This window comes from Eschrichtius robustus, chromosome 10 (genome assembly GCF_028021215.1).
Source record: "Eschrichtius robustus isolate mEscRob2 chromosome 10, mEscRob2.pri, whole genome shotgun sequence".
Classification (NCBI taxonomy): domain Eukaryota; kingdom Metazoa; phylum Chordata; class Mammalia; order Artiodactyla; family Eschrichtiidae; genus Eschrichtius; species Eschrichtius robustus.
This window is the reverse complement of record NC_090833.1, coordinates 84996667-85019150: the sequence shown is the minus strand read 5'-3', so window position 1 is coordinate 85019150 and position 22484 is coordinate 84996667. Positions and strand designations below refer to the sequence as shown.

At 38.1% G+C, this 22484-nt stretch overlaps 1 protein-coding gene across 5 annotated transcripts in view; it reads left to right on the top strand.

Annotated features, from left to right (window-relative positions):
• TUT7 (terminal uridylyl transferase 7) overlaps positions 1-22484 on the top strand; it is a 60697-nt gene that overhangs the window by 20170 nt on the left and 18043 nt on the right. For all 5 annotated transcript variants that reach the window (XM_068552118.1, XM_068552119.1, XM_068552122.1 and 2 more), the window contains exons 11-22: positions 1930-2082; positions 4968-5148; positions 6581-7680; positions 8092-8242; positions 9321-9407; positions 10018-10118; positions 11816-11873; positions 16569-16672; positions 17316-17405; positions 18249-18362; positions 18537-18614; positions 19234-19411. In XM_068552118.1, coding sequence (XP_068408219.1) covers positions 1930-2082; positions 4968-5148; positions 6581-7680; positions 8092-8242; positions 9321-9407; positions 10018-10118; positions 11816-11873; positions 16569-16672; positions 17316-17405; positions 18249-18362; positions 18537-18614; positions 19234-19411 — 2395 coding nt within the window. The remainder of the gene's footprint in view (positions 1-1929; positions 2083-4967; positions 5149-6580; positions 7681-8091; positions 8243-9320; positions 9408-10017; positions 10119-11815; positions 11874-16568; positions 16673-17315; positions 17406-18248; positions 18363-18536; positions 18615-19233; positions 19412-22484) is intronic.

Here is a 22484-nt window from a genome sequence, read left to right as displayed (position 1 = left end):
CTATAAACCATACAGGTGAAGCAAACTGGAAACAGTTAAGAGCCAAGGCTTACTAAACTGAGCTGAGGTTGGAGCTGCTGTCTACCAGAGATGTGACAATCTGCATTTTGTCTAAGCGAGTTAATTACCTATAAAACAAAAGTAGCTACACGTATTGGAGTAACATAAAGAATCCAGAATTTTCACAATACATTGTAGTATCACAATATCCAGAATACAATCCAAAAATACTCAACAATACAAAGAGCCAAGAAAATGGGACACACGCTCAAGGGAAAAGAAATCAACAGATGCCAAGCCCAAGATAAGATACCAAAGACTTTAAAAGCAGTTATTATAACTGCTCCATGAGACAAAGGAAATACACTTGCAATAATTTGAAGAGATAGAGAATATCAGCCAGAGAATTAGGAAATGTAAAGAGAACCAAATGGAAATTTTAGAAGTGAAAGATACATTATTTTAAATTAAAAAAATTTACTGGATGGGCATCATAGCAGAGTGGAGGTGACATAGGAAAGAGTCAGTAGATATGAAAATAGATAAGTAGAAACTAAAGAAGAAAAATAAAAAAGTTTGAAAAAAAAAAATAAGCCTCAGGGACTTGTGGAACAATTTCAGAAAAAATCTAACCTAGGGGTAGTTTGAGCCCCAGAAGGAGAGGAGCAAGAGAAGGGGTTAGAAAAAAATAAAGTTTCACAAATTTGATAAAAAGACAAACTTACAGTCTCAATAAGCCAAGTAAACCTCAAGTAAGATAAATTCAAAGAGAAGCATGCTTAGCACATCATAGTCAGACTGCTGAAAACCAAAAATAAAGAGCAAAACTCAAAAGCAGCCGGAGAAACACCTTACATAAGATGAGAAAGGTAAATAAGTACATGTCAAGTGGCGGTAATTCTCTGAGGAAAAATAAACCAGGGTAGGAACGACAGAGAGTGAAAGAGGAGGAGTTATTTAGAGTCAAAGATATTTGAGCAGAGCCTGAATGTGTTCCTCACTGCATGAGTTAGCTGATTTAGGGAGAAGAGCCTTCCAAGCAGAGGGAATAGCAGGCGTCAGCTCCAAGCCAGGAGGACAGATCGAGAAGATGGGTCAGAGAAGTAGAAAAGGACCAGATTCCCTAGGCCCTAGAAAAGACTGAATTTCATCCTGAGTAAGAAGGAAACTGTCATGAGCAGGGGAGTGACATGATGTCTTCTGTTTTAGGACTGCTCTGTCTGCTAAACCAAAGAAGTAGTCCATTTGATGTGGAAATACATTGGGGAACTGGGGCTACCACAGACACACCCCACCCCACAATTCATTATGTACATTAACCTGTCTAAAAGGCTGTGATAAATCCCTTTGTACCTACAGTAAAGAAATCTGTTCACATTTGTTCCACATTTCTTAGACCTTTTGAGCCTAGACTTTTCTTTAGCATCTTAACAATGTCAAAAGAGACACTTTATATTGATTAAACACTTACTATATGCCATACCCTGTATCTGAATGCTTTGTGTCCATTATTTTATTCCATAACTATCCCATGAAGGAGATTCTAGTGTTATCCCTTTTTATAGGAGCCTGAAACCTAAAGAAAGTGAGGACCTTACTGAAGGTCTCACAGCTAGTACATGAGGGAGTGAGATTTGGGCCCAGGTGGTTTTATTCCAGAACCATGACTTTAGGCCTAGGCCATGTTGCCTTCTCTTAGACTATTTACTAAAGAATTATTTCCAAAAATCACCAATTCTTTTGCAATCAAAACCTTGATTTTTCCTTTAAATTTACAGATGTCTCAAAGATACTCCTTTTATAAAAAAATACCTTTTATATTTTCAGTGAACTAAAGTATGTTACTTTTCATTTCTTCCAGGATTAATATGCTCTGATTGATATAAAATCGTTTCTGCCTTATAATAGTATGTGTCTAATTTTTCCCAGATTGAAGGATTCTCGTTAAACAAACTGGGGAATTTCAACCTTAAAGAAATTCAGAAAGACTCTGTGGTCTGGGAGTACACTGATAATGCTGCAGGGGGCGCAGACTCAGCAAAAGAAGAGGCACCAAAAGAAATGCCCTTTAAAAGGGGACAGGTCTGTTCTCCCTTGTTTCTAGTTTTACCGTCTATTTTTAATGTGTTGTTAATTGTGGAGTTTATGAGTTACTCAGTCATCCTCTCTTCTTTCCTCAACTATCTTAACTATTTCGTGGCTGTTTCATTTCCTAGTCTATTCAGTCCTTTGAATAGACAAGTAATGAGAAAAGGTAAAATTCAAATCATTGAATCCACAGTTATTTATGTGGTTTCTTCTGTGTGCAAGGTGCTATGAAAAAGGCTGAGAATTCAAAGATAAATTCCCATCTGTCCTCTAAGAGCTTAGGTCTTAGATAGTATTATGAGGTTTAAATATCTGAAAAGTTAACTAACCTCAAATTACTAAAATAACAGTGACTAAGTCTGTGGTCTAGTGTACTTGTCCATATCCATACCATTAGGGGTGGGCAGGAGAATTTATGCACAAGGAAAGAATTGCCATTAGAATTTCAAACAAAAATCTGAACAATGTAATTATACTAGTAATAACAATAGGATTCTGACCCAAATTGGTAAATGGTCCTTGACTCCATGAGCTTCCCCATAACTCTTTGGGGTAAAATGACAGTAATACCCACAAAATACTTCTGAGACCTGGATTCTAATCCTAGCTCTTCACAAACGGGTCATGTCACTCTTTTAGTCCTTATTTACTCATGCCTAAAATGAGGAGATAATGGTGAATCATACGTTCTCCAGGTGTGTTTTCTGGAATCCTTGAGAGTTGAGGGGAAGAGGGTGGGGGTGGCACTCTACCCCTGCTGCTGCCGGAACACACTGCTGTTATCAGTTTTCTATTTGGGGTTCCAGGAGTGGCTGAAAGCACAGGCTGTGGAGCCAGAATATTTGAATTTACAAATACAAATGCAGCTCTCCCACTTCCTAGCTGTGTGTCTTTGGGCAGGTGACTTAATCTTTCTGTGCCCCAGTTTCCTCACCTGTGAATGGGGATGATATTGGTACCCTCTCATAGAGTCACTGATTTATAGAATGCTTCACTCAGTGCCGAGCATGTGGTGAGCACTCAGTAAATGCTAGTTGCTAGTCCTATTTTATTTGAGAAAGAAAGTGTTCTCTACGTTAAAAAAGCAGAAACAATAACAACAACAAAAAGTGTAAGTACCACTAGTCTAGATATGTCAAAGGTCTCTTAAGTTCCATGTTATGATATTATCAAGTCATTTCAGTGAGATGCTTAAAAATCCTTAGTAATGCTGAATATATGGATAAAGAGGTGAGATCTAATGAAGCTTTCCATTTCTGGGGGTTTCTTTGTGTCCTCAACTATAGTGTGTGGGACCTAGACAACTTCCATTTTTAATCAGTTTTGCTTTGTAAGTCCACCTAATAACTTTATCTTATTTCACAGAACCTTTGTGGTTAAGATTTAGTGAATAAGTATGTGGCATTAATAAAATACCATACCACTTGTTTTGAAGCTTGATATAATAAAGTACGATTGGAAACAAATTTGTATACCCTAGAAGGAAAAGCTATTGCTGAAAGTCCAATTAAATACTTTATCTTTACGTTTGAATGCTCATTGGAGAGATAAATCATGCTACCACTTCTGAAATTGAGACCTCGACAGCGTCGAAATTGCGTGGTGTGGTGAAAGAACACTGGACTGGGATCTGGAGACATTGTCCTCATTTTGCTCCTGACGAGCATTGGGACCTTTGACAAGTCACTCTTTGGACTTCAGTTCCTTCTCTTGTAGCATATGGGAGTTGAACTAGATTACCTCGTAAGAGCATCTTACAGTTGTGACATTGTTTCAATGGTATATGGATTTCTTGTATTTAAAAAGACTATACCTAAATGAAAAAATACAGAGAGCAACCAGTCTGCCAGATGCTTTCCCTTGTTTCTGATTTAATCCTCATAACTATCCTGTGTTATAGGTGGTATCATCCCTACTCTGCAGATAATGGTAGCGACCATTTTTTGAACATGTGTGCCAGGCACTGTGCTAAGCTCTTAACAGACACTCTCTCACTCAGTCCTCCCAACAACCCTATGAGGTGGGTACTGTGATCCCCATTGTTCAGATGAGGAAACTGAGGCTTAGTTAGACAGCTTATATACCTTCACCAGGATCAGACACAGCCAGTAAATGGCAGAGCTGGATTTGAAAGCTAAGCATGTCCCACTCCAAAGCCAGTTCTCTTAGCCTCTGTGCTATACTGCCAATCCAAGAAAGAAGAAGCTAAGTCACAGAGCAGTTAAGATCTGTGAAGTGGCAAAATTGTATTTGGACCCATTTTTTTCTTTTCTAAGTCCTTTGTACTTTCCACTATATTCCATCACAGTATGTCCCAACTTGTCATGAGTCTGTGAGTGGAAAACTTAGTATTAATTTCTGATATCAAGAGTTATTTATTTGACTTTAAAATCAGTTGCTACTGGCAGATTCAATGAACTTAATGTAGCTTCTCAGAGCAAGTGAGAGGAGTGTTTTTCCTTTTGCTCTGTGCCTCTAGCTGCAGCCCGTTTCTGTGCGTAACTGTGTAAAGGCACCCTCCAGAGGCAGGAACAGGGAGAGCTCAGTGCCGAGAGTAGTAGCGGTCAGGGCACAGTTCTCTCCACCTGCCCTTAAGACTTCAAAATAAGGAGTGCTGCCTGGTTACATAAAACTGCCTGTCTATTCCTATGACAATGACTAGATTTTAACATACTTTAATCCTGGGAGTTCAGTGAAGGAATGCTGCTTTCCCACAATCAAAATAGAACCTAGAATGTGGTTATCTAGATAGGCTGTCAAATTCATATCTTTGCTAAGGTTTTTCAGATTTTTTTAATTTGATGCTTGAATGATCTCTTATTTTTCAGATTGTACTGACATCTGAAATAACCTGTATGTTTTCTCTTTGCTGTTAATAGGTATCATTAATATTTGATTTAAAACACCAGCCTTCAGTACCAGTTGGGCAGCTCTGGGTGGAATTGCTTCGATTCTATGCTTTAGAATTCAATTTGGCTGATTTAGTGATAAGCATCCGTGTCAAAGAATCGGTATCTCGTGAATCAAAGGATTGGCCCAAAAAGCGCATTGCCATTGAAGGTACCTCAAAATGTTTATCTTTAATTTCCCCACCCCACCCCCTTTTTTTTAAGGTGTCAGTCTAACAGCATGCTTTTTATTTCAGTCTTTTTTCAGCTCCTACATGTAAGGAAGGCCTGACCCCAAAAGTGAAATAGATAGCTAGAATCTTGCATGTGTTACAGTGAGTCATTCCAAGGGACCAAATTGTTCATCCTGGGTTTTTTAAGTGCTGCAGTAAAACATCTTAATCACTTAAGCAACTAAAAGAATGGCTGGCTGTGTCCTTATTTTCTTTGTAAATTGCTTAACAACTTTAAATGCTTAAAAAGTCTTTTCCGAGTGATGTGTAAATCCCGCTTTCCTCTTTGCTGTTCTCATTTCTGGATTTTTAGATTCACTCCTTTCATGGATTGTTGTTGATGTTGCTTAGTTTTACAAAGGTTGAGGAAAATACCTTTTCTCATGAAAAATAACATTCTTCATTGGATTCCTCTCCATAGAGAAAAAGGATAGTTATTTTTGGAATATCTGCAATAACATTTAGAACTTATTCATAAAAACACCTTTTCTCTTAAAAAAAACACTTAAACTCTTAAATGAGTTAAGGTTCATGTAACTGAAACCATTGTATAAAAGACATACTGATGTGCCCCGTAGATTTCATTAAATGTACGAGATCTTCTCAGCTTTACAAAGTCAGGAGGTGGAAACCCCACTAGAAATCTTAATTCTCCTCCTTCAGATAATTTAAAGAACCTCCTAAATGGAATTCTCTTATTTTTGCTTGATTTTTTTCAAGCCTTATATTGCATAAGAGGGTTTTTTGCATTTTGCATAAATTCTGTGTGCAGTCATGGGGATCTCACATTTTTAAACCCTCCCCTGCAGTTTCTCTGGCTCAGCTCTTCTGGCCAATTGCCTAACCTGCTGGAGTTCTAGGGGAGGAGAAAAGATTGAGAGAAGTGGTGTCTCCTCCTGGTGCCTCCCTCTCGCCCCTGAATTCAGTCCAGCCAGTTCAGTGATGGGGCTTCCCAGGGCAGAAGAGTGGAGGTAAGCTCTACAAACCGCAGGGCCTGGCTGAGTGGGGAGGCTGAGCACTCAGCAGAGCCTGGCGGGAAGACCTCGCTTCCCGAGGGCACAAGAGCCACACTGATGACATCTTTTTTTTTTTTATTATTTTTTTATTATTTTTTAACCTCCGCAGTCACAGAACAGAATAGGGAAGGGGTACTGGTTCTGAACAGAATGGGTTCTCTTCAGAGAGAAGATGTTTAAGAAAGCATTTCTTTTCGTTTTTAAACTGTATCTTCTTACTCCCCATCCCCAGTTTTTTAAAAAGCATATGATACATGATAAATTTTACTGTTGCTTACTTGTTGTCTTTATCTATAGCAGGCTAATTTTTAAAACATGAAGTGTATGAAGTAGCAGATTTTTTTTTTCATTACAGATCCCTACTCTGTTAAAAGAAATGTGGCAAGGACCCTAAATAATCAACCTGTGTTTGAATATATACTTCATTGTTTAAGGACAACGTATAAATATTTTGCTCTTCCACACAAAATTACAAAATCCAGCCTTCCAAAACCTCTGAGTACTGATACCTGTACTTCCAAACATTCTAAAGAAGTAGCAAAACGTGATCCAGATGTACAAGCAGAAGGTGATAAACTCAAAACCTCAGTTTTGGCTCAAGGTCCTGGTGCTGCCAGTTTAACTGCAAGCACCTGCAAGGTACAGTCACTGACTCTTAGAGAGACCGCTGAAAGCTTTGAAGGCCCATCAACAGGGGAAATGGGAAACACACACGTCAGTGTCCACCTGGAAAACTCAGACTGTATCAAGGCAGAGGTCACTTGTGATGACTCTGAGCATGTTAAAGTACATCATCAAGAAACAGGAAGTAAAGATGAGAAAGAAAAATGTGGACTGGAGGGCAAGCATCCTTTGACTGCTGGTGATCAAGCTTTAAGTAGTAGCAGATGTGGAGAGCTTGTCATCTGCGGCCGCCCAGGAAATAACGAGGCTGATGGCACTTTGGATTTAAAAGGCTTCGAAAATCCTACAGCTAAAGAGTCTGACGAATTTGCTACTGTAGCTGACAAGGCTGATGTTGATGAAGAAAGCATTGAAGGTACAGATGAACTTGGAGATGCTCTAAGCCACTTTACCGCTTCAAGACAGGGCCAGACATCAGGAGTCATTCACTCTGATGAAGAAGAGGAGGAGGAAGAGGAGGAGGAGGAAGAACCCAGGCTCTCCATTTCCCGAAGGGAAGATGAGGGTGACGTGGCTAATGAAGATGAGTTAGACAACACCTACACTGGATCAGGGGATGAGGATGCCCTGTCTGAAGAGGACGAGGAATTTGGTGGATCTGCTAAGCGTGAAGACTTGAAAGAATGTGGAAAACACCAGGTGGATGGAAATCTATTAATGGAACTTAATAAAATCAGTCTTAAAGAAGAAAATGTATGTGAGGAAAATTCAACTGCGGATCACTCTGATTTCTTCTATGAATTTAGTAAACTCACCTTCACCAAAGGCAAGGTAATCAGTGCCACTCCTAGACATGGCACTAGGAGACTTGAAAGAGTTTTAATGCATGTACTTTCGATTTTTGTGTACTAAACAGGGCTCTCCCCTATTGGTAGTGGTTAACAAGTTGCTTTTTCACTCCAGGGCAACCACTAGGTCCACTTCCCTCCTTAATCTCTTAGGAATTTGCAGAGGAGAAAAGTAATGCTGTTGGTAGTAAAAATAACTGCCTTTTTCTCCTGAGTGTACCAAAAGGGTGTCCCCATCTCAGATACTTTGGAGTGGCCACACCATTATATTTTCATTCCTTTGGAATGTGAGAAGTAGAATGTGTACTTTGGAAAAAAGATTCAAGACCCCTTTATTTGGTAAATAAAGTTTTATCTTAAATCTTATATTATTTGCTTTGCTGTCTTCCTGCAGTCTCCTACAGTAGTATGCAGTTTATGCAAACGAGAGGGTCATCTAAAGAAGGACTGTCCTGAAGACTTCAAAAGAATCCAGCTGGAACCTTTGCCACCATTAACACCCAAATTTTCAAATATCTTAGATCAAGTTTGCATTCAGTGTTACAGTAAGTTATTAACATTTCTTGTGATTTGTCAAAATATTAAATTGGCATTTTCTCAAGAGTTACCTGAATCACTAACCTGTTAGCTTCATTATAGATAGGGGCTAAGTCTGTTCCATTCTCCATTGTATCCACAGTGCTCTATGTATCCTGTTCCATGTGGGACATGCAATAAAAAATTGTTAAAGAAAGACACGGAGGGAGAATCTTTTAAGTCTTAAGACTGGAGTACTATCATTTCCTGACTGGTATTCCCTGAAATGTTTTTCTAGGTGCCTGCCATTAATCGTATTTCGTCACAGGAAGTATTCCATAGGTCAAGTAGGGAATAACTATATCCTGCCCCCTCCCGTAGAGGTTTTCAGGGCACATTAGCATAATAAAGTCTTCTGAGAAATGCTATGGTAAAGAACTTATTTAACTCTTTAGTCTTATGTAACTCTTTTCCAAAATTTGAGCGTAGAATACTTTTTAATTAATGCTAATTAATAACCTTTATAACAGCCCCTTTAAGGAACACCAGTTTGGGGAAGTGTTGGTATACAGAGATATAAAGTTCTACAAGAAAAAACATTCGATGGAGAGGCATGGCAGCTGCTTAGAGTGGAAGAATGTGATACATCACATTGCTGCACCTTGAGGTGTCTGTCTGTGCCAGAAAACGCTTATTCTTAATTAGGGATTTCTTTTTTAAACCTCTTCAGAGAGTGTAAGTGATGAAAGAAAACTATTGGTTCTCTTTAGAAAAAATACATAGATATGCACATGCTCACAAACTATTGTGTTCACCCTCTGGGAGAGTTCCCTGAAGGCTGCCTTCATAGGGCTCTGGGTCTCTGTGAACCCAGGAGCAGAACCCTTGTTCAGACTGGTTTACATCTCAGGAGCAGTTCTTGGTGATAGACTCTTTCAAAAGGCAACTTTATTTTATATTGCCTAATGCTGTCTACTGAGAAGACACACAAAATTTAGAGTTTTCTTTATTTTCTTTTTAAAGCCAGTTAGATTTTATTTAAAAATATAGTTTTTCAGAGAATGTGAACAATCTTTGTTTCTGAATGTATCTGTTTATTTTAAACAGAGGATTTTTCTCCAACTATTTTAGAAGATCAAGCACGTGAACATATTCGGCAAAACCTAGAAAGTTTCATAAGACAAGAGTTTCCAGGTAAATAATTTTTTACCTTTAGGAAAAGAAAGTGTGACTTTCCTTCAGAATGAGTACATGTGTTACAACAACATTAATTTTGAGACTAAGAAAGCAGTCTTGCAGTGATGGTGGGGACAGGGCTTCAGTTGTTTTGTGATATACCTAGGGTGGTTTTTGGTCTTCCCAAGCCTAGTTTGCCAATAGAAAAGACAGATGCAGTGTAGTATTTTGCTTAGCAGATACCACAAGTGAACTTCATTTAGTATTAGGTTTAGAGTCAAAGTTCAGACCTGTAAAAAGTGAGTTTATTTAGAAAGTAGTAAGCTTACATTATTAAATGTGCTGAGATGATCCACATTTTCCTTGAAATGTCCTTGCATTTAAGAAGGAAGTGGCATTTGATAATCTTTCATGTCTTCTATAGCTTGTATTTATTTATTTATTTATGGTAAATTTTGAGAGAAAGTAATTTATAATAAATGACTAGTTAATGAAAGAACATAATTACAATGAGATTGTTATAGGACAGTTAACAACTGGGTATTTTTGATTCATGAGAAAGTTGTTTCGATCAGAAAATTAAATGTACTCAGGTAATTAGGTATGACTTTTCATATATCCCTAACAGGAACTAAACTGAGCTTGTTTGGCTCCTCCAAAAATGGATTTGGGTTCAAACAGAGTGACCTTGACGTCTGTATGACAATTAATGGACTTGAAACTGCTGAGGTACAGTGACCACGTAGAACTTCCATTTGCTGTGGAGTGTGATTTGACAATCTTGACTGACAATACAGCATGGTATTTTCCAAATTTATCAAGGTGTATCATACGGCGTATGCCATTTGGCACAGTCTGTCTGGTCAAGTAACTTAGAAGTTGAGAAGTGAATGTGAGGAGTAGAAAGGCTTCTGCTTGCAACTTGTAGTACAAATTAGATTTGAAAGCAACATCTGGGAATTCTACAAAGCCAAACCAGCCCGTCTAGTGCCCCATCGGCGTAGCCGCTAGGCTGACTCAGGTACATAAATATACCAACGTAAGGTTTTCTGAGAAGTTTTTTAGTAGGCAGGCAATGTGGTACAGTGATAGGAGAGTGCTAAACTGAATTCAAGACAGACCTGGTTCGTCAGTCCTTAAACACGTGGTCTTTGGTTGATAATCTCTAATATGGAAGTGAGATCCTCTTGCCTCAGGAGACTGTTGTGCTCGTCAGCTTGGATCATGTATGTCAGGAGTCAGGGAACTGTGGCTCGCTGCCTGTGTTGTCAGTATCAGTTTTTATTGGCATACAGCCACACCCCTTCATTTATGTATTGTCTACATCTGCTTTCACTCTGTGACTTCAGGGTTGAGTCCTTGCAACAGGCCATATGGTCCACAAAGCAGAAAAGGTTTGCCAGCCCTCATGGATATGAAGGCATTTATAAAATGTAGAATACTTTTGAAAAGGTGTGCGGTCTGAGAAGTACGGAACTTGTTATTTATAACGGTCCAAGTGCTGTGTGTCCAGAGGAGCGATGCTGCTGCCGCTCAGGATCTTTTCGTGCCTGTTTTGAGTCTCAAGTTCTTATCCTTTGAGGATGTATCTGATTTGGGAAGATAGTCGAAAGTTACCTAGCATGACTGTGGTGAATACGGTGGATAAGCAAGATCGGGTCCAAGGTAGGGAATGACCCGATTATATCCGGGTGGCCAAGAAGTTCGTTCGGGTGTTCCTGTAATGTTATGGAAAAACCCAAACGAACTTTTTGGCCAACCCAATACATATCACGATTGGATTTTTACATGATTAATAAACTAGTCTTGAGGGCATTTCTAAATTAAATTCCGAATATATTCTGGGAAGCATATAGCCATCAGAAGGACTTAATCTTTCAGCCCAAATGTTTTTAAATGTTTGAAATATTATTCATATTTCCTGTATGACTTTCTTTTTGTGCATTATATTTCTTACTAGTCCTGTGGAGAAATAATCTGAGCTTAATTACTCTCCACAGCACTTCCTCAGCTCTTAATTAAAAGTATAATGAAGGTCTACCCGGAATGAATAAGATGGGCCACAGAAACTCCCTCTTATTATAATTCTGTCACGTAGAGAGTACTTCTGAGTGACATAATTACACAGGGGGGAAAAATGGAGATCCTCGCTGGTTCAGAGACTTTTCTGGAGACACTGATTTCAGCCTTTCTTGTGCCTCCAAGAGCAACCCCGTGAGGGTTTCCATATCCTTAGGATATTCCTGTGAATGAGGATTAACGCTCACCTAAAAGGGAAAAATGTATGTAGAATAATTTGAAGTTAATTTTGTTATTTCTGGAGGAAATGGAAACTATAACCAGGTTAGGAACCTGTCTTCCATTTTTGATTCAGTAGTTTGTGCCTTTCTTTGTTTGTTTGTTTGTTTGTGCCATTTTTGTTGCAGGGCTTGGACTGTGTAAGAACTATTGAAGAATTGGCAAGAGTCCTCAAAAAACATTCAGGTACCTCTATAAGCTTTTTCTAAAAAATATTTTTGTCTTTTTTAGTAGTGTTTTGCATACTTAGAATTTATGAATGCCAATGAAACAGTGTAGTGGCTCGTATAACATTTATCGTATTGGTGTCTTTAAAAAAATCTTATGTGATTAAGTATGAAAAACTGAGGAATTGGTTATAATATGTGTGTGCATGTTTTTGCCTCTGTCAGTTTTATTTCAAGACAAAGTATATACCACGCAAGAAATTTTGGGAATCACTTTGCCTTATCAGCATTGTGTAAATCAAAGTGTAGGGGCTGCTAGCAGTGATGTGAAGTGTAGTGGAAAGCACCATGGACTAGGGTGATGGATTGTACTTACAGCTGTTAAGCTGTGTGTGACCCTGAACAAGTATTTACAGCTGTAAAATGTATAGATTCTGTAAATTGTGCGCAGAGCTGAAATGCCATTAACATATTCTCCTGCCTCTCTTTGTCAGAGGCAGCTATGGATGCTGTTAACAGTGAGAGTCTTCTTTTAAAATGTGGTTCATCGAACTTCTGTGCTAAGAGTTGAAAATGAAAGTGAGCAAGATATTGTCGTTGCCTTTGTGGAACTTAAAATCCGTGCGCCATCCATGAAAAGCTTTCTTATATCTTAGTCAAGAGTAGACTTAAATTCACAGCGTGGGCATGCACACATACATACATACACACACATAAATATGCACCTGGAATGCCCCTTTTTGTTGCATTCTTTTTTTTAATAAATTTATCTATATTTTATTTATTTATTTTTGGCTGCATTGGGTCTTCGTAGCTGCACGTGGGGGCTACTCTTTGTTGCGGTGCACGTGCTTCTCATTGTGGTGGCTTCTCTTGTTGCAGATCACGGGCTCTAGGTGCGTGGGCTTCAGTAGTTGTGGCACATGGGCTTAGTTGCTCCGTGGCATTTGGGATCTTCCCACACCAGGGCTTGAACCCGTGTACCCTGCAATGGCAGGCGGATTCTTAACCACTGCACCACCAGGGAAGTCCCTGTTGCATTTTTTATTTCCAGGAGTTTAAAGAGGATAGCGTGTTATTTAAATAACAGGGGAAAAAAACTTAATTTTGGTTTATTCCTAATGAAAACCTAGCGCATCAGTATTTTTTTTAATATGCTTTGATATAATTTTTTTGGTCATTGAAATAAGCATTTTGGGAATTTTACCTCTAAAGATCATATGCTTTTTTATTTTTATTTTTGAAGATTATGCAAAGAAACTAAATTGCTAAGCTTCCGTGACTATTGGTTATTTAGTACTGAGCTAGGTTTTGACTTTTGATTTTGAAATAATTTCAAAGTTAAAGGAAGGCAGGAAAAATTGTATGAAGAACTCTGTCTATCCTTCATTCAGATCCACCAGTTGTTAACATTTTACCACATTTGATTGATAATTCTGTCTCTTGCTTGCTCACAATTTTTTTCTGTACCATATGAGATTAAGCTGCAAACATCACGTCCCTTTCCCCTAAATACCTGTGTGTATTTCCTAAGAATGAACCATGTTAAAAATAGGTCATTTTTAGACTAGAAATGACTTTTACATACAGATTACAATGTAATGCAGATTGCATGGAACAAAAATGGAATAATAGCTATAGGACTATGATTAAGAAAGCAGTCTCCCCACGTATTTTATTGGGTACCTGTTATGTGCTCAGCACTGTGTTGGGCACTTAGGGGTGGTAGAAGAATAAGTCTATACAGATCTTTGACAGCTTTCAGATCTCAAAGGTAAGATAATCTCACAGGCTATGTAACAATGTGTGGTAGTATTCATTTATTAAAATGAGTTGTAGAAACTACAGCAAGTATTAAATAACTTCTGAGGAGAGAGAGATTCTGGGAAAAGAGTTGGGTAGGGGAGGTTCATGGAAGAGATGGGCTTTTTCTGATCTCAGATGATGATGAACATGATTTGAAAAGGATAGGAAGAGAAGTCATTTCTAAGATGCATGGATGTGAGTGAGAGAATCACTGTAATATATTTTGTAGGACAGTGAGAAGATTGGTACATTTTGAGAGGAATTTCAAGTGGGAACTATTAGGAGATAAGGTAAAGTCTGTAGATATTTGGAAGCCACTGAACTTTCTTCAGAGGGGAGAAACCCAATAAAAGCAAAACTTAAACTTTTTTAGGGAGCTGATATACTCTTAGGGAAGATATAATCTAAGTGACAGGGCAGAAGGACCTTAACCAGATGCCAGTGATCCTAAAAGGAAAAGAATATGAGAGATTCCAAAGGGAAATTTCCTAGAATTGGAACCTACAAGCAGGAAATAAGGGTTCAGGCTGATGTCGGGGTACTTGAGAAGTGGGAATGTTTGCAGAGAACACCAGCGTGCCATGAAGCTATAATCTCCAAGAGTTAACAGTACAGCAAGTAGTTAGAAATATGGAGTTGTCAGTTAGGATTGAAGAACAAAATGAAACAGTTTTGTATTGAAATGCTTGAAGGAAGAAATAGAGACAGAAGCCAAGAATAAAACAGAATTCCATGGGATCATTTGAGAGAAGTTGAGGACCAAGCTTTAATTCTTGAGTGTAGAAATTAGGGAAGGACACTGAAAAAGGAGCTATTGGAATGGTAAAATAGGAACCAGGATGCTGTGCTATGAATAAATCCTAGAGAACAGGCTTAGAAGTGTCATACTGGTTAACAGGGTCAAATTCTAGAATGGGAAGGAGACTGAGAAAAAGGATATCTAATTTAGAGCCAGTATAGCAAAGTAGTTAATGGGGCTTCTAGAATCAGACTCTCTAGTTTTAAATCTTGGGTCCCCGCTTTCTGGCTGTGTGATCCCCAAAAGTCACTCAACTTCATTATGAGCACTCAGTTTCTCATCTATAAAGCAGGAACAACAGTAATAGCATTTAAGATTAAGAAAGGCAATACAGGGCTTCCCTGGTGGCGCAGTGGTTGAGAGCCTGCCTGCTAATGCAGGGGATACGGGCCCTGGTCTGGGAAGATCCCACATGCCGCGGAGCAAATGGGCCCGTGAGCCACAATTACTGAGCCTGCGCGTCTGGAGCCTGTGCTCCGCAACAAGAGAGGCCACGATAGTGAGAGGCCCGCGCACCGCAATGAGGAGTGGCCCCCGCTTGCCGCAAATAGAGAAAGCCCTCGCACAGAAACGGAGACCCAACACAGCCAAAAATAAATAAATTAATTAATTAATTTAAAAAAAAATAAAAATAAAGGCAATAAATTAAACTACAGGGCCTGACATACGCTAAGTGTTCAGTAAGTACGAGCTTCCTTGCCTCTCCTCCCTATCGGTGTGTTAGACTTCTTCTGTCTCCAGCACAGACCTTTTTTGCTGAAATTTCTTTCATCTGTGTACTTTTTTTTCTAAATTCCAGACCACTAAGTATCTGCCCTCTAGCTATCACCACTTAACTCTCTCAGAAGGAGCTCAAACCGCAACATCTCAGGATGAGCTCATCTTTCTCTTTACTGCCTCCCTTCTGCTACAGCCACCACTACCTGCTCGTCCTTCTGAATCCTCTTTCTTGCTTATTGACATTTGCTTCCTTGGAATCACCAAAATGAATGAAGTGATAATTAGCCTGTCCTAGACTAGGTTCAGTAGATTCAGTCATACCTAGATTTGAATCCCAGCTCCACAATTCACCAACTGCACATTCCTAAGCACGTTCATTTCTCGGGGTCTCTGTTTCCTCATCTTTTGGGTAAGGGTGAATGGTCTGAGGAAGTAATGTTTGTAAAGGAATCTAGGTACTCAGGAAATGGTCTTACTGTTACAGCCCTCCTTCTCCCTTATCACCCCTACTTCTACTTCCCCAACCCATCCAGTTATGGATGCTCTCACACATGTCTTACTGCTTCTCTGCCAGGTCAGTTTTTATAATGGTCACTTAGTCTCTCTCCCGGGTGCCTCCAGTCTATCCATTGCCAGGGACCTTGTCTAAATAGATGTGGTCAGTGATTCTCCCCAACTTAGACCAGTTCATTGGCATTTCTTTGCCTCTAAGGATGTATATGTTCCCTATTTGGACTCTTCCCAGTTTTTACCACATCACCTATTACTCATTATTTCTTTCCCTCAAGTCCACTCTGTAGCCTGAACAATTCCGTGGAAGTTCCCTGAACATGCCGTTCTATTTCAGGCGTCTACCCTTTCCCTGTGCAGTTTTCCTTGCCCGGTAAATCCCCTCAGCCTTCTCTTTTTTTGCCTGTTCTTTTTCAAAGCCTAGCTCAAGCAATTTACTTCTCTGTTGAAGTTGATTCCTTTCTTTTACTGACATAGCTTCTAGCTCCAGGATGAGTAATTTTTGTTTTGAGGATTCTGATGATTACCCCTATGGGCTTTTCTCCATATTATATGTGTAGTCATATGGAGAGAATAGGCAGGGCCCACACAGTCCAGATTCTGTAGTAGTTTCCTCTGTTGTGGTGTTTATCAGACTGACAGCCCTATGCACATGCACATGATCCATTGAGTTCCTGAAGAGCAGTGACTGCCTTGTTCATTCTTGTTACTTCAGATATTGATGTGTTTAACAAATGTAAACTTTGCCAGAAGAGTCTTCCCAGGTGTTTGTTAATAACAGAGAATTCTTTGACTAGTCTTAGTGACCCACATTAACATAAGAGCAATTTATATCCCCTGCTGCTGTATTTAATGACACTATCTTATTTCCCAACCTAGGGCTGAGAAACATCTTGCCTATTACAACAGCAAAGGTGCCAATTGTAAAGTTCTTCCATTTGAGAAGTGGTCTGGAAGTGGACATCAGTTTGTATAACACATTGGTAAGATTTTCTTTAGACTTTTTCTTTATGGTGATTAAGGGGAACAAGTATCTCTTAATTTACACAGTCTTTCAGTAAAATTAAGCCATTCATTTCATCCAGTTCATTCTTTCAGTAGTTATTTATGAGTGCTTGCTAAGTGCCTGGCAGTGTTCTGAGACTGGGGATATAACATAGAATTGAGTTAATATTAGTATTCATTTAAAATGAGGTCAGAGTGGCAAGTGCTTTTTGTTTGGCTTGAACTTTGTTTTAATTTTGGAGTGTGTGTGTGTGTGTGTCTTTGGTCTCATACCTGGTTTGTTTCAGGGCTTTATGGGACCTCTCTGGCCCCTAAGGACATTTAATTTGAATAATGGGCGTGGGGGGGTGCAGGTCTTACACTGACTTAAATGGAACTGATTATTTTAATAGCCCATATTTTCTAGGAATGTTTAGACTAAGGAGGCCTGAGATCAGATGTCACTTATAATTCTTATCTAGTAAGTTAATGAAGTTTGTCTTCAAACTTCAAAAAAATATTAGTTTCGGTCTAAATGTCTTCATCCTAGAATGAATTACAGTGTAAACCTTTTCAGAATATTCCATCTTAAAACTTTTTCTTCTAACTAGTAGACTTATAGTGTAATTTCCCTTTTAACAGGCCCTTCATAACACAAGGCTCTTATCTGCTTATTCAGCCATTGATCCCAGAGTGAAATATTTGTGCTATACCATGAAAGTATTTACAAAGGTGAGTATGCTTCCTCTTGTGATTTATCAGGAAATTTCATTACATCTTCAACCTTGTTGAAAACATAAGTCCAACAGAAACAGACTCAGTGATATAGAAAACAAACTAGTGGTTACCAGTGGGAAGAGGGACATGGAGCGATAGGGGTATTATGGGATTAAGAGACACAAAGTACTATGTATAAAGTAAATAAGCAACAAGGATATATTGTACAGCACAGAGAATATAGCCATTATTTTGCAAAAACTTTTTTTTTTTTGGCCTCTCCACACGACTTGTGGGATTTTAGTTCCCTGACCAGGGATTGAACCCGGGCCCTCGTCAATGAGAGTGCAGGGTCCTAACCACTGGACCTCCAAGGAATTCCCTATTTTGTTACAACTTTAAACAGACTATAGTCTATAAAAATATTGTATCACTATGTTGTACACCTGAAACTAATATAATATTGTAAATCAACTATACTTCAATTAAAAAAAGAAAAAGAAAAGTGTGTATTTTTAAAGAACCATAGCCATGTCAAATGCTTCTTTTAACTATTTGAGAAGCCCTACTCAGCAAGCTAAAATTTTGTTGCTTAAATTTTACATGGTAACCTAATATTGCTTCTGGCTGATAGTTCCACAGCTTTGTTGGGGTTTGTTTTGCTTTGATTTTTATTTATTTATTTATTTTTTTGGTTGGTCTTATTTGGTTTTGTTGGCATATTTTAGCATTTGAAAATGTAATTTTTATATTAGTGCCCTCTAGAAGCACCTTACTCTTAGTGACAATAGAATAGATTCAAGTGTAGCAGAAGACATTGGTGGTCTTTCCTTTGTTCCTCCTTTTCCTTCCCCCCAGATGTGCGATATTGGCGATGCTTCTAGAGGCAGCTTATCGTCATATGCATACACGCTTATGGTGCTATATTTTCTCCAGCAGAGGAACACACCAGTCATTCCTGTCCTTCAAGAGGTATTAGTAAAAGAAATTGTATTTCTCATCTGTAGAGCTGGGTGATCTTTGAGCCCTCTTCCTTCTCTAAAATTCTGTGGTTCTGTAGTTAAAATTTTTACTATTTTCCTACAAGTTTTTGTATCAATGCATTAAGTTTGTAATCCATACTAATAGTTTAAAAATTAATTTCAGATATACAAAGGTGAAAAGAAACCTGAAATATTTGTTGATGGCTGGAATATTTATTTTTTTGATCAAATAGATGAACTGGTACGTATTTTAATAGTAAAGACTTTTTACATCCTTGACTGAAAGTTACCTATACTATTCTGTAGTGTAGTTGGTCAACAACTATATTATCACTTGTAATATTTATTTATATTATGATAGTAAAAAACAAATAGCATATACAGATGATTCCTTTGAAGTTGAAAACATTTTTTTTTAAGCCAGGTGAGTTTCTAGGGACTATATCCCGGATTTCTTTAATGCCTAATAATTCCAAATGGTCAAGTAACTTTATTCCAAATGAACAAATATTTGCTCTGTGGTTTCCTACGGAGAGTTTGGAAAGACTCTCAGTTACAGAGATATAATAATCAGGTGTCACCAAGGCTCTTAAAATTTATTTCCAGATTCTTCCACAAACATGCATTCTGAGGTTTGGCATTTAAAACCCTGAGGACTTTCTGTCTCCAGGTCATAGGGTAGAGATTAATAAACTCATGTAAATGATATTTTAAAATAGAAAAGTTATATAATTGTATTTTTATGTATTTAAACTCTAGCTAATTAAAATAAATCCAGATTTACTCCCTAAGATACAAATGACTGTTGATATTAACACTTTACTATAGAGCATGATATCTCTTGTTCCTTCTATTTCTAGCCCACCTATTGGCCAGAATATGGAAAAAATACAGAATCTGTTGGGCAGCTATGGTTGGGACTTCTTCGTTTCTACACAGAGGAATTTGATTTTAAAGAACATGTTATTAGCATCAGGAGAAAAAGTCTGCTTACAACTTTTAAGAAACAGTGGACATCAAAATACATTGTTATTGAAGGTACAAATAAAATCAAACTTAAAACTGAATAGAATATAGAGATTGAACTGTGAGGGTGTTCTTCATCCTTGCAGAGCTCTTCCAGAGCAGCCATGAGCCACTGATCGGGGTGTGCCTTGCAGCCATCCCGTTACTGTCCACATCAGGCAGACTTGTCTGTTTCCAGCTTAAAGATTTATTTTTAAATGGCTGATGCCCTCCCGTGGGGTCTCTCACAAATCCAAAAGTCTTTGTTCACCATGACAAGTCCTTTACCTATGTTTAACAGGTACTGGAGAATAAGGTTGCTATAGAGGTAAGCCAGCTTCAAAATAGTGGGACTTTTAAAACCTTCCTAGGTGAGGGTTTGAAGAGTGCCACCGAAAGTCAATTTTCAAGATCCTTATTTGCTGTTTATTGATGGAGGAGTTTACCTATAAGTAGTTATATATAAAATTTGACATTTATTTCACCCATGCTGAAGCCTTCCTTGAATGCTAATAAGATCCATGGGCCATTGTGTTTGTATTGATATTTGATTGTTTATTTCCACTTTGGGAGATTTTTGTTTCTATCTTTGTAGATTTTTTATTAACTATATATATATTTATATATTCACCGAATTATTTTCAATGGTTGCTCAGTACTGGGTTTTTTTAATTGTTGTGTACTTGTTTTACAATATTATATTAGCTTCCTGTGTATAAAATAGTGATTCAATATTTTTATAGATTATTCTTCATTTAAAGTTATTATAAAATATTGGCTATATTCCCTGTGCTGTACAGTATATTCTTGTTGCTTATCTATTTGATATATAATAGTTTGTGTCTCTTAATCCCATACCCCTATCTTGCTCCTCCTCATTTCCCTTTCCCTCCTGGTAACCACTAGTTTGTTCTCTGTATCTGTGAGTCTGTTTCTGTTTCGTTACATTCGTTTGTTTTATTTTTTAGATTCCACATATAAATGATCAATTTGTGGGATTTTTAGTTTTAAAGACAAAATGGAGTTTAAATGCTTAAAAATGAATTGAGAAATGGCTTAAATATTTTGTTGATTTTGGTCTTTTTTTATTTAATATAATCATATCACCTAAATAATGTGTTACTTTAGGTTATGCTTTTGTCATTACTTCTGCTTATTGACAGTATTAAAATACTGTGAACATTTGTAAAATTAAATTCAGATGACAATGGGTTATAGATACAGTTTTAACTTTTTGGTATCTGATATATCAAAAACATAGAACTTTGTCTTAAACCTTTCCATTATCACAGTGGGTTCTTATGGTCTGCCAATTATTAATATTTTTTTCTTAATTTTTTGAAGCCTCATTATCTTTTGCTTTTAACTTTACGTTATTTACAAACGAGCCATTAGCAATAGGCTATATTAGAAGGAAGACTTTTAACTAGTTATTCTAGAATTGAGAAATCTCAGTGGTGGTAGTTTGTAGTGTTTGTACAATAGCTAACATCGTAGTATCTCTGCTGCACCAAGCAAACAAACAAAAATACTTCCACATAGCACACACATAAAAATCACCAGAAGAAAGCATGACCAAACCTACTAGAAAGGTAACCTTCTCGTAGCAATTATTAGTATAGGGTTAAACTGAGTGAAGGGTCCTATACGCCAGTAAACTCTTAGTGGGTCTAAATCCCAAATGGTATACCCCAGTTATTATACATTAGAAGCATAACAGACAGCCATAAGGAATGCCTCTTTTTACTTCTTTACTCCTTTTGTATGTACCATATACATCCTCCATTTTCTTAATGAGATGATCCCCAAAAAAGGTTTTGGTTTTTTTTTTTCCTTTGCTTTCTTGAATATGTTTTTAGACATTTATTGGAAATAATTAAATATCTACACATAATGTTTAAATTGTGAATTATTCTGTGTATATTTATTTTAAATCAAATATAGTATTTTGACTTAGAAATAGTGCTTTACCTGAATTTATTTCATGAACCAGTTTATTCAGATCTCACATACATCTTTGACATCAGCATTTTTTTCATCATTTCTACCACTTTTTGGATCATCTAACATAGTATTTCAGATACATCATGTATATATACCTATCTAAGACGTTTGAGATGCAGACATTTCAGATCACATGGGAGGAACTTCCCTGGTGACGCAGTGGTTAAGAATCCGCCTGCCAACGCAGGGGACATGGTTTTGAGCCCTGGAACGGGAAGATCCCACATGCCGCGGAGCAACTAAGCCCGTGCACCACAACTACTGAGCCCACGTGCCACAACTACTGAAGCCCATGCACCTAGAGGCTGTGCTCTGCAACAAAAAGAAGCCACCGCAATGAGAAGCCCGTGCACTGGAACGAAGAGTAGCCTCCGCTCGCCACAACTAGAGAAAGTCTGCGCGCAACAACGAAGACCCAGCGCAGCCAATAAATAAATAAATAAATAAATAAAATTCTAACGCAAACCATTTGATTAAAAAAAAAAAGATCATACGGGAGTCTTTTTTTTTTTTTTTTTTTGGCTGCATTGGGTCTTCGTTGCTGCGTGCAGGCTTTCTCTAGTTGTGGCGAGCAGGGGCTACTCTTCGTTGCGGTGCACGGGCTTCTCATTGCGGTGGCTTCTCTTGTTGAGGAGCACGGGCTATAGGCGCGTGGGCTTCAGTAGTTGTGGCTCACGGGCTGTAGAGCATAGGCTTAGTAGTTGTGGTGCACGGGCTTAGTTGCTCCTCGGCATGTGGGATCTTCCCGGACCAGGGATCAAACCCGTGTCCCCTGCATTGGCAGGCAGATTCCAACCACTGCACCACCAGGGAAGTCCCAGGAGTCTTTATATAAAGCTTTTACTGGAAATTGAGATCCAGATAGCCATTGGTATGCTACTGGGACAGGTGTGTGTGTCTGTGTATGTTTTAATTTATCTTATGTTTTATGAGCTTCATGATAAATTATTTTCTAAAATGATTTTTTAAAGGCTGTTAATTAGCAGGAACATTCAGTACTAAAATGTTTTAAATATATTTGTGACCTCTATATGCCTCTAAAACTAGCATGATTAGGTAATATCAGACTAATATGTCTTCTCCAAACAGTATTTTGTTGTTC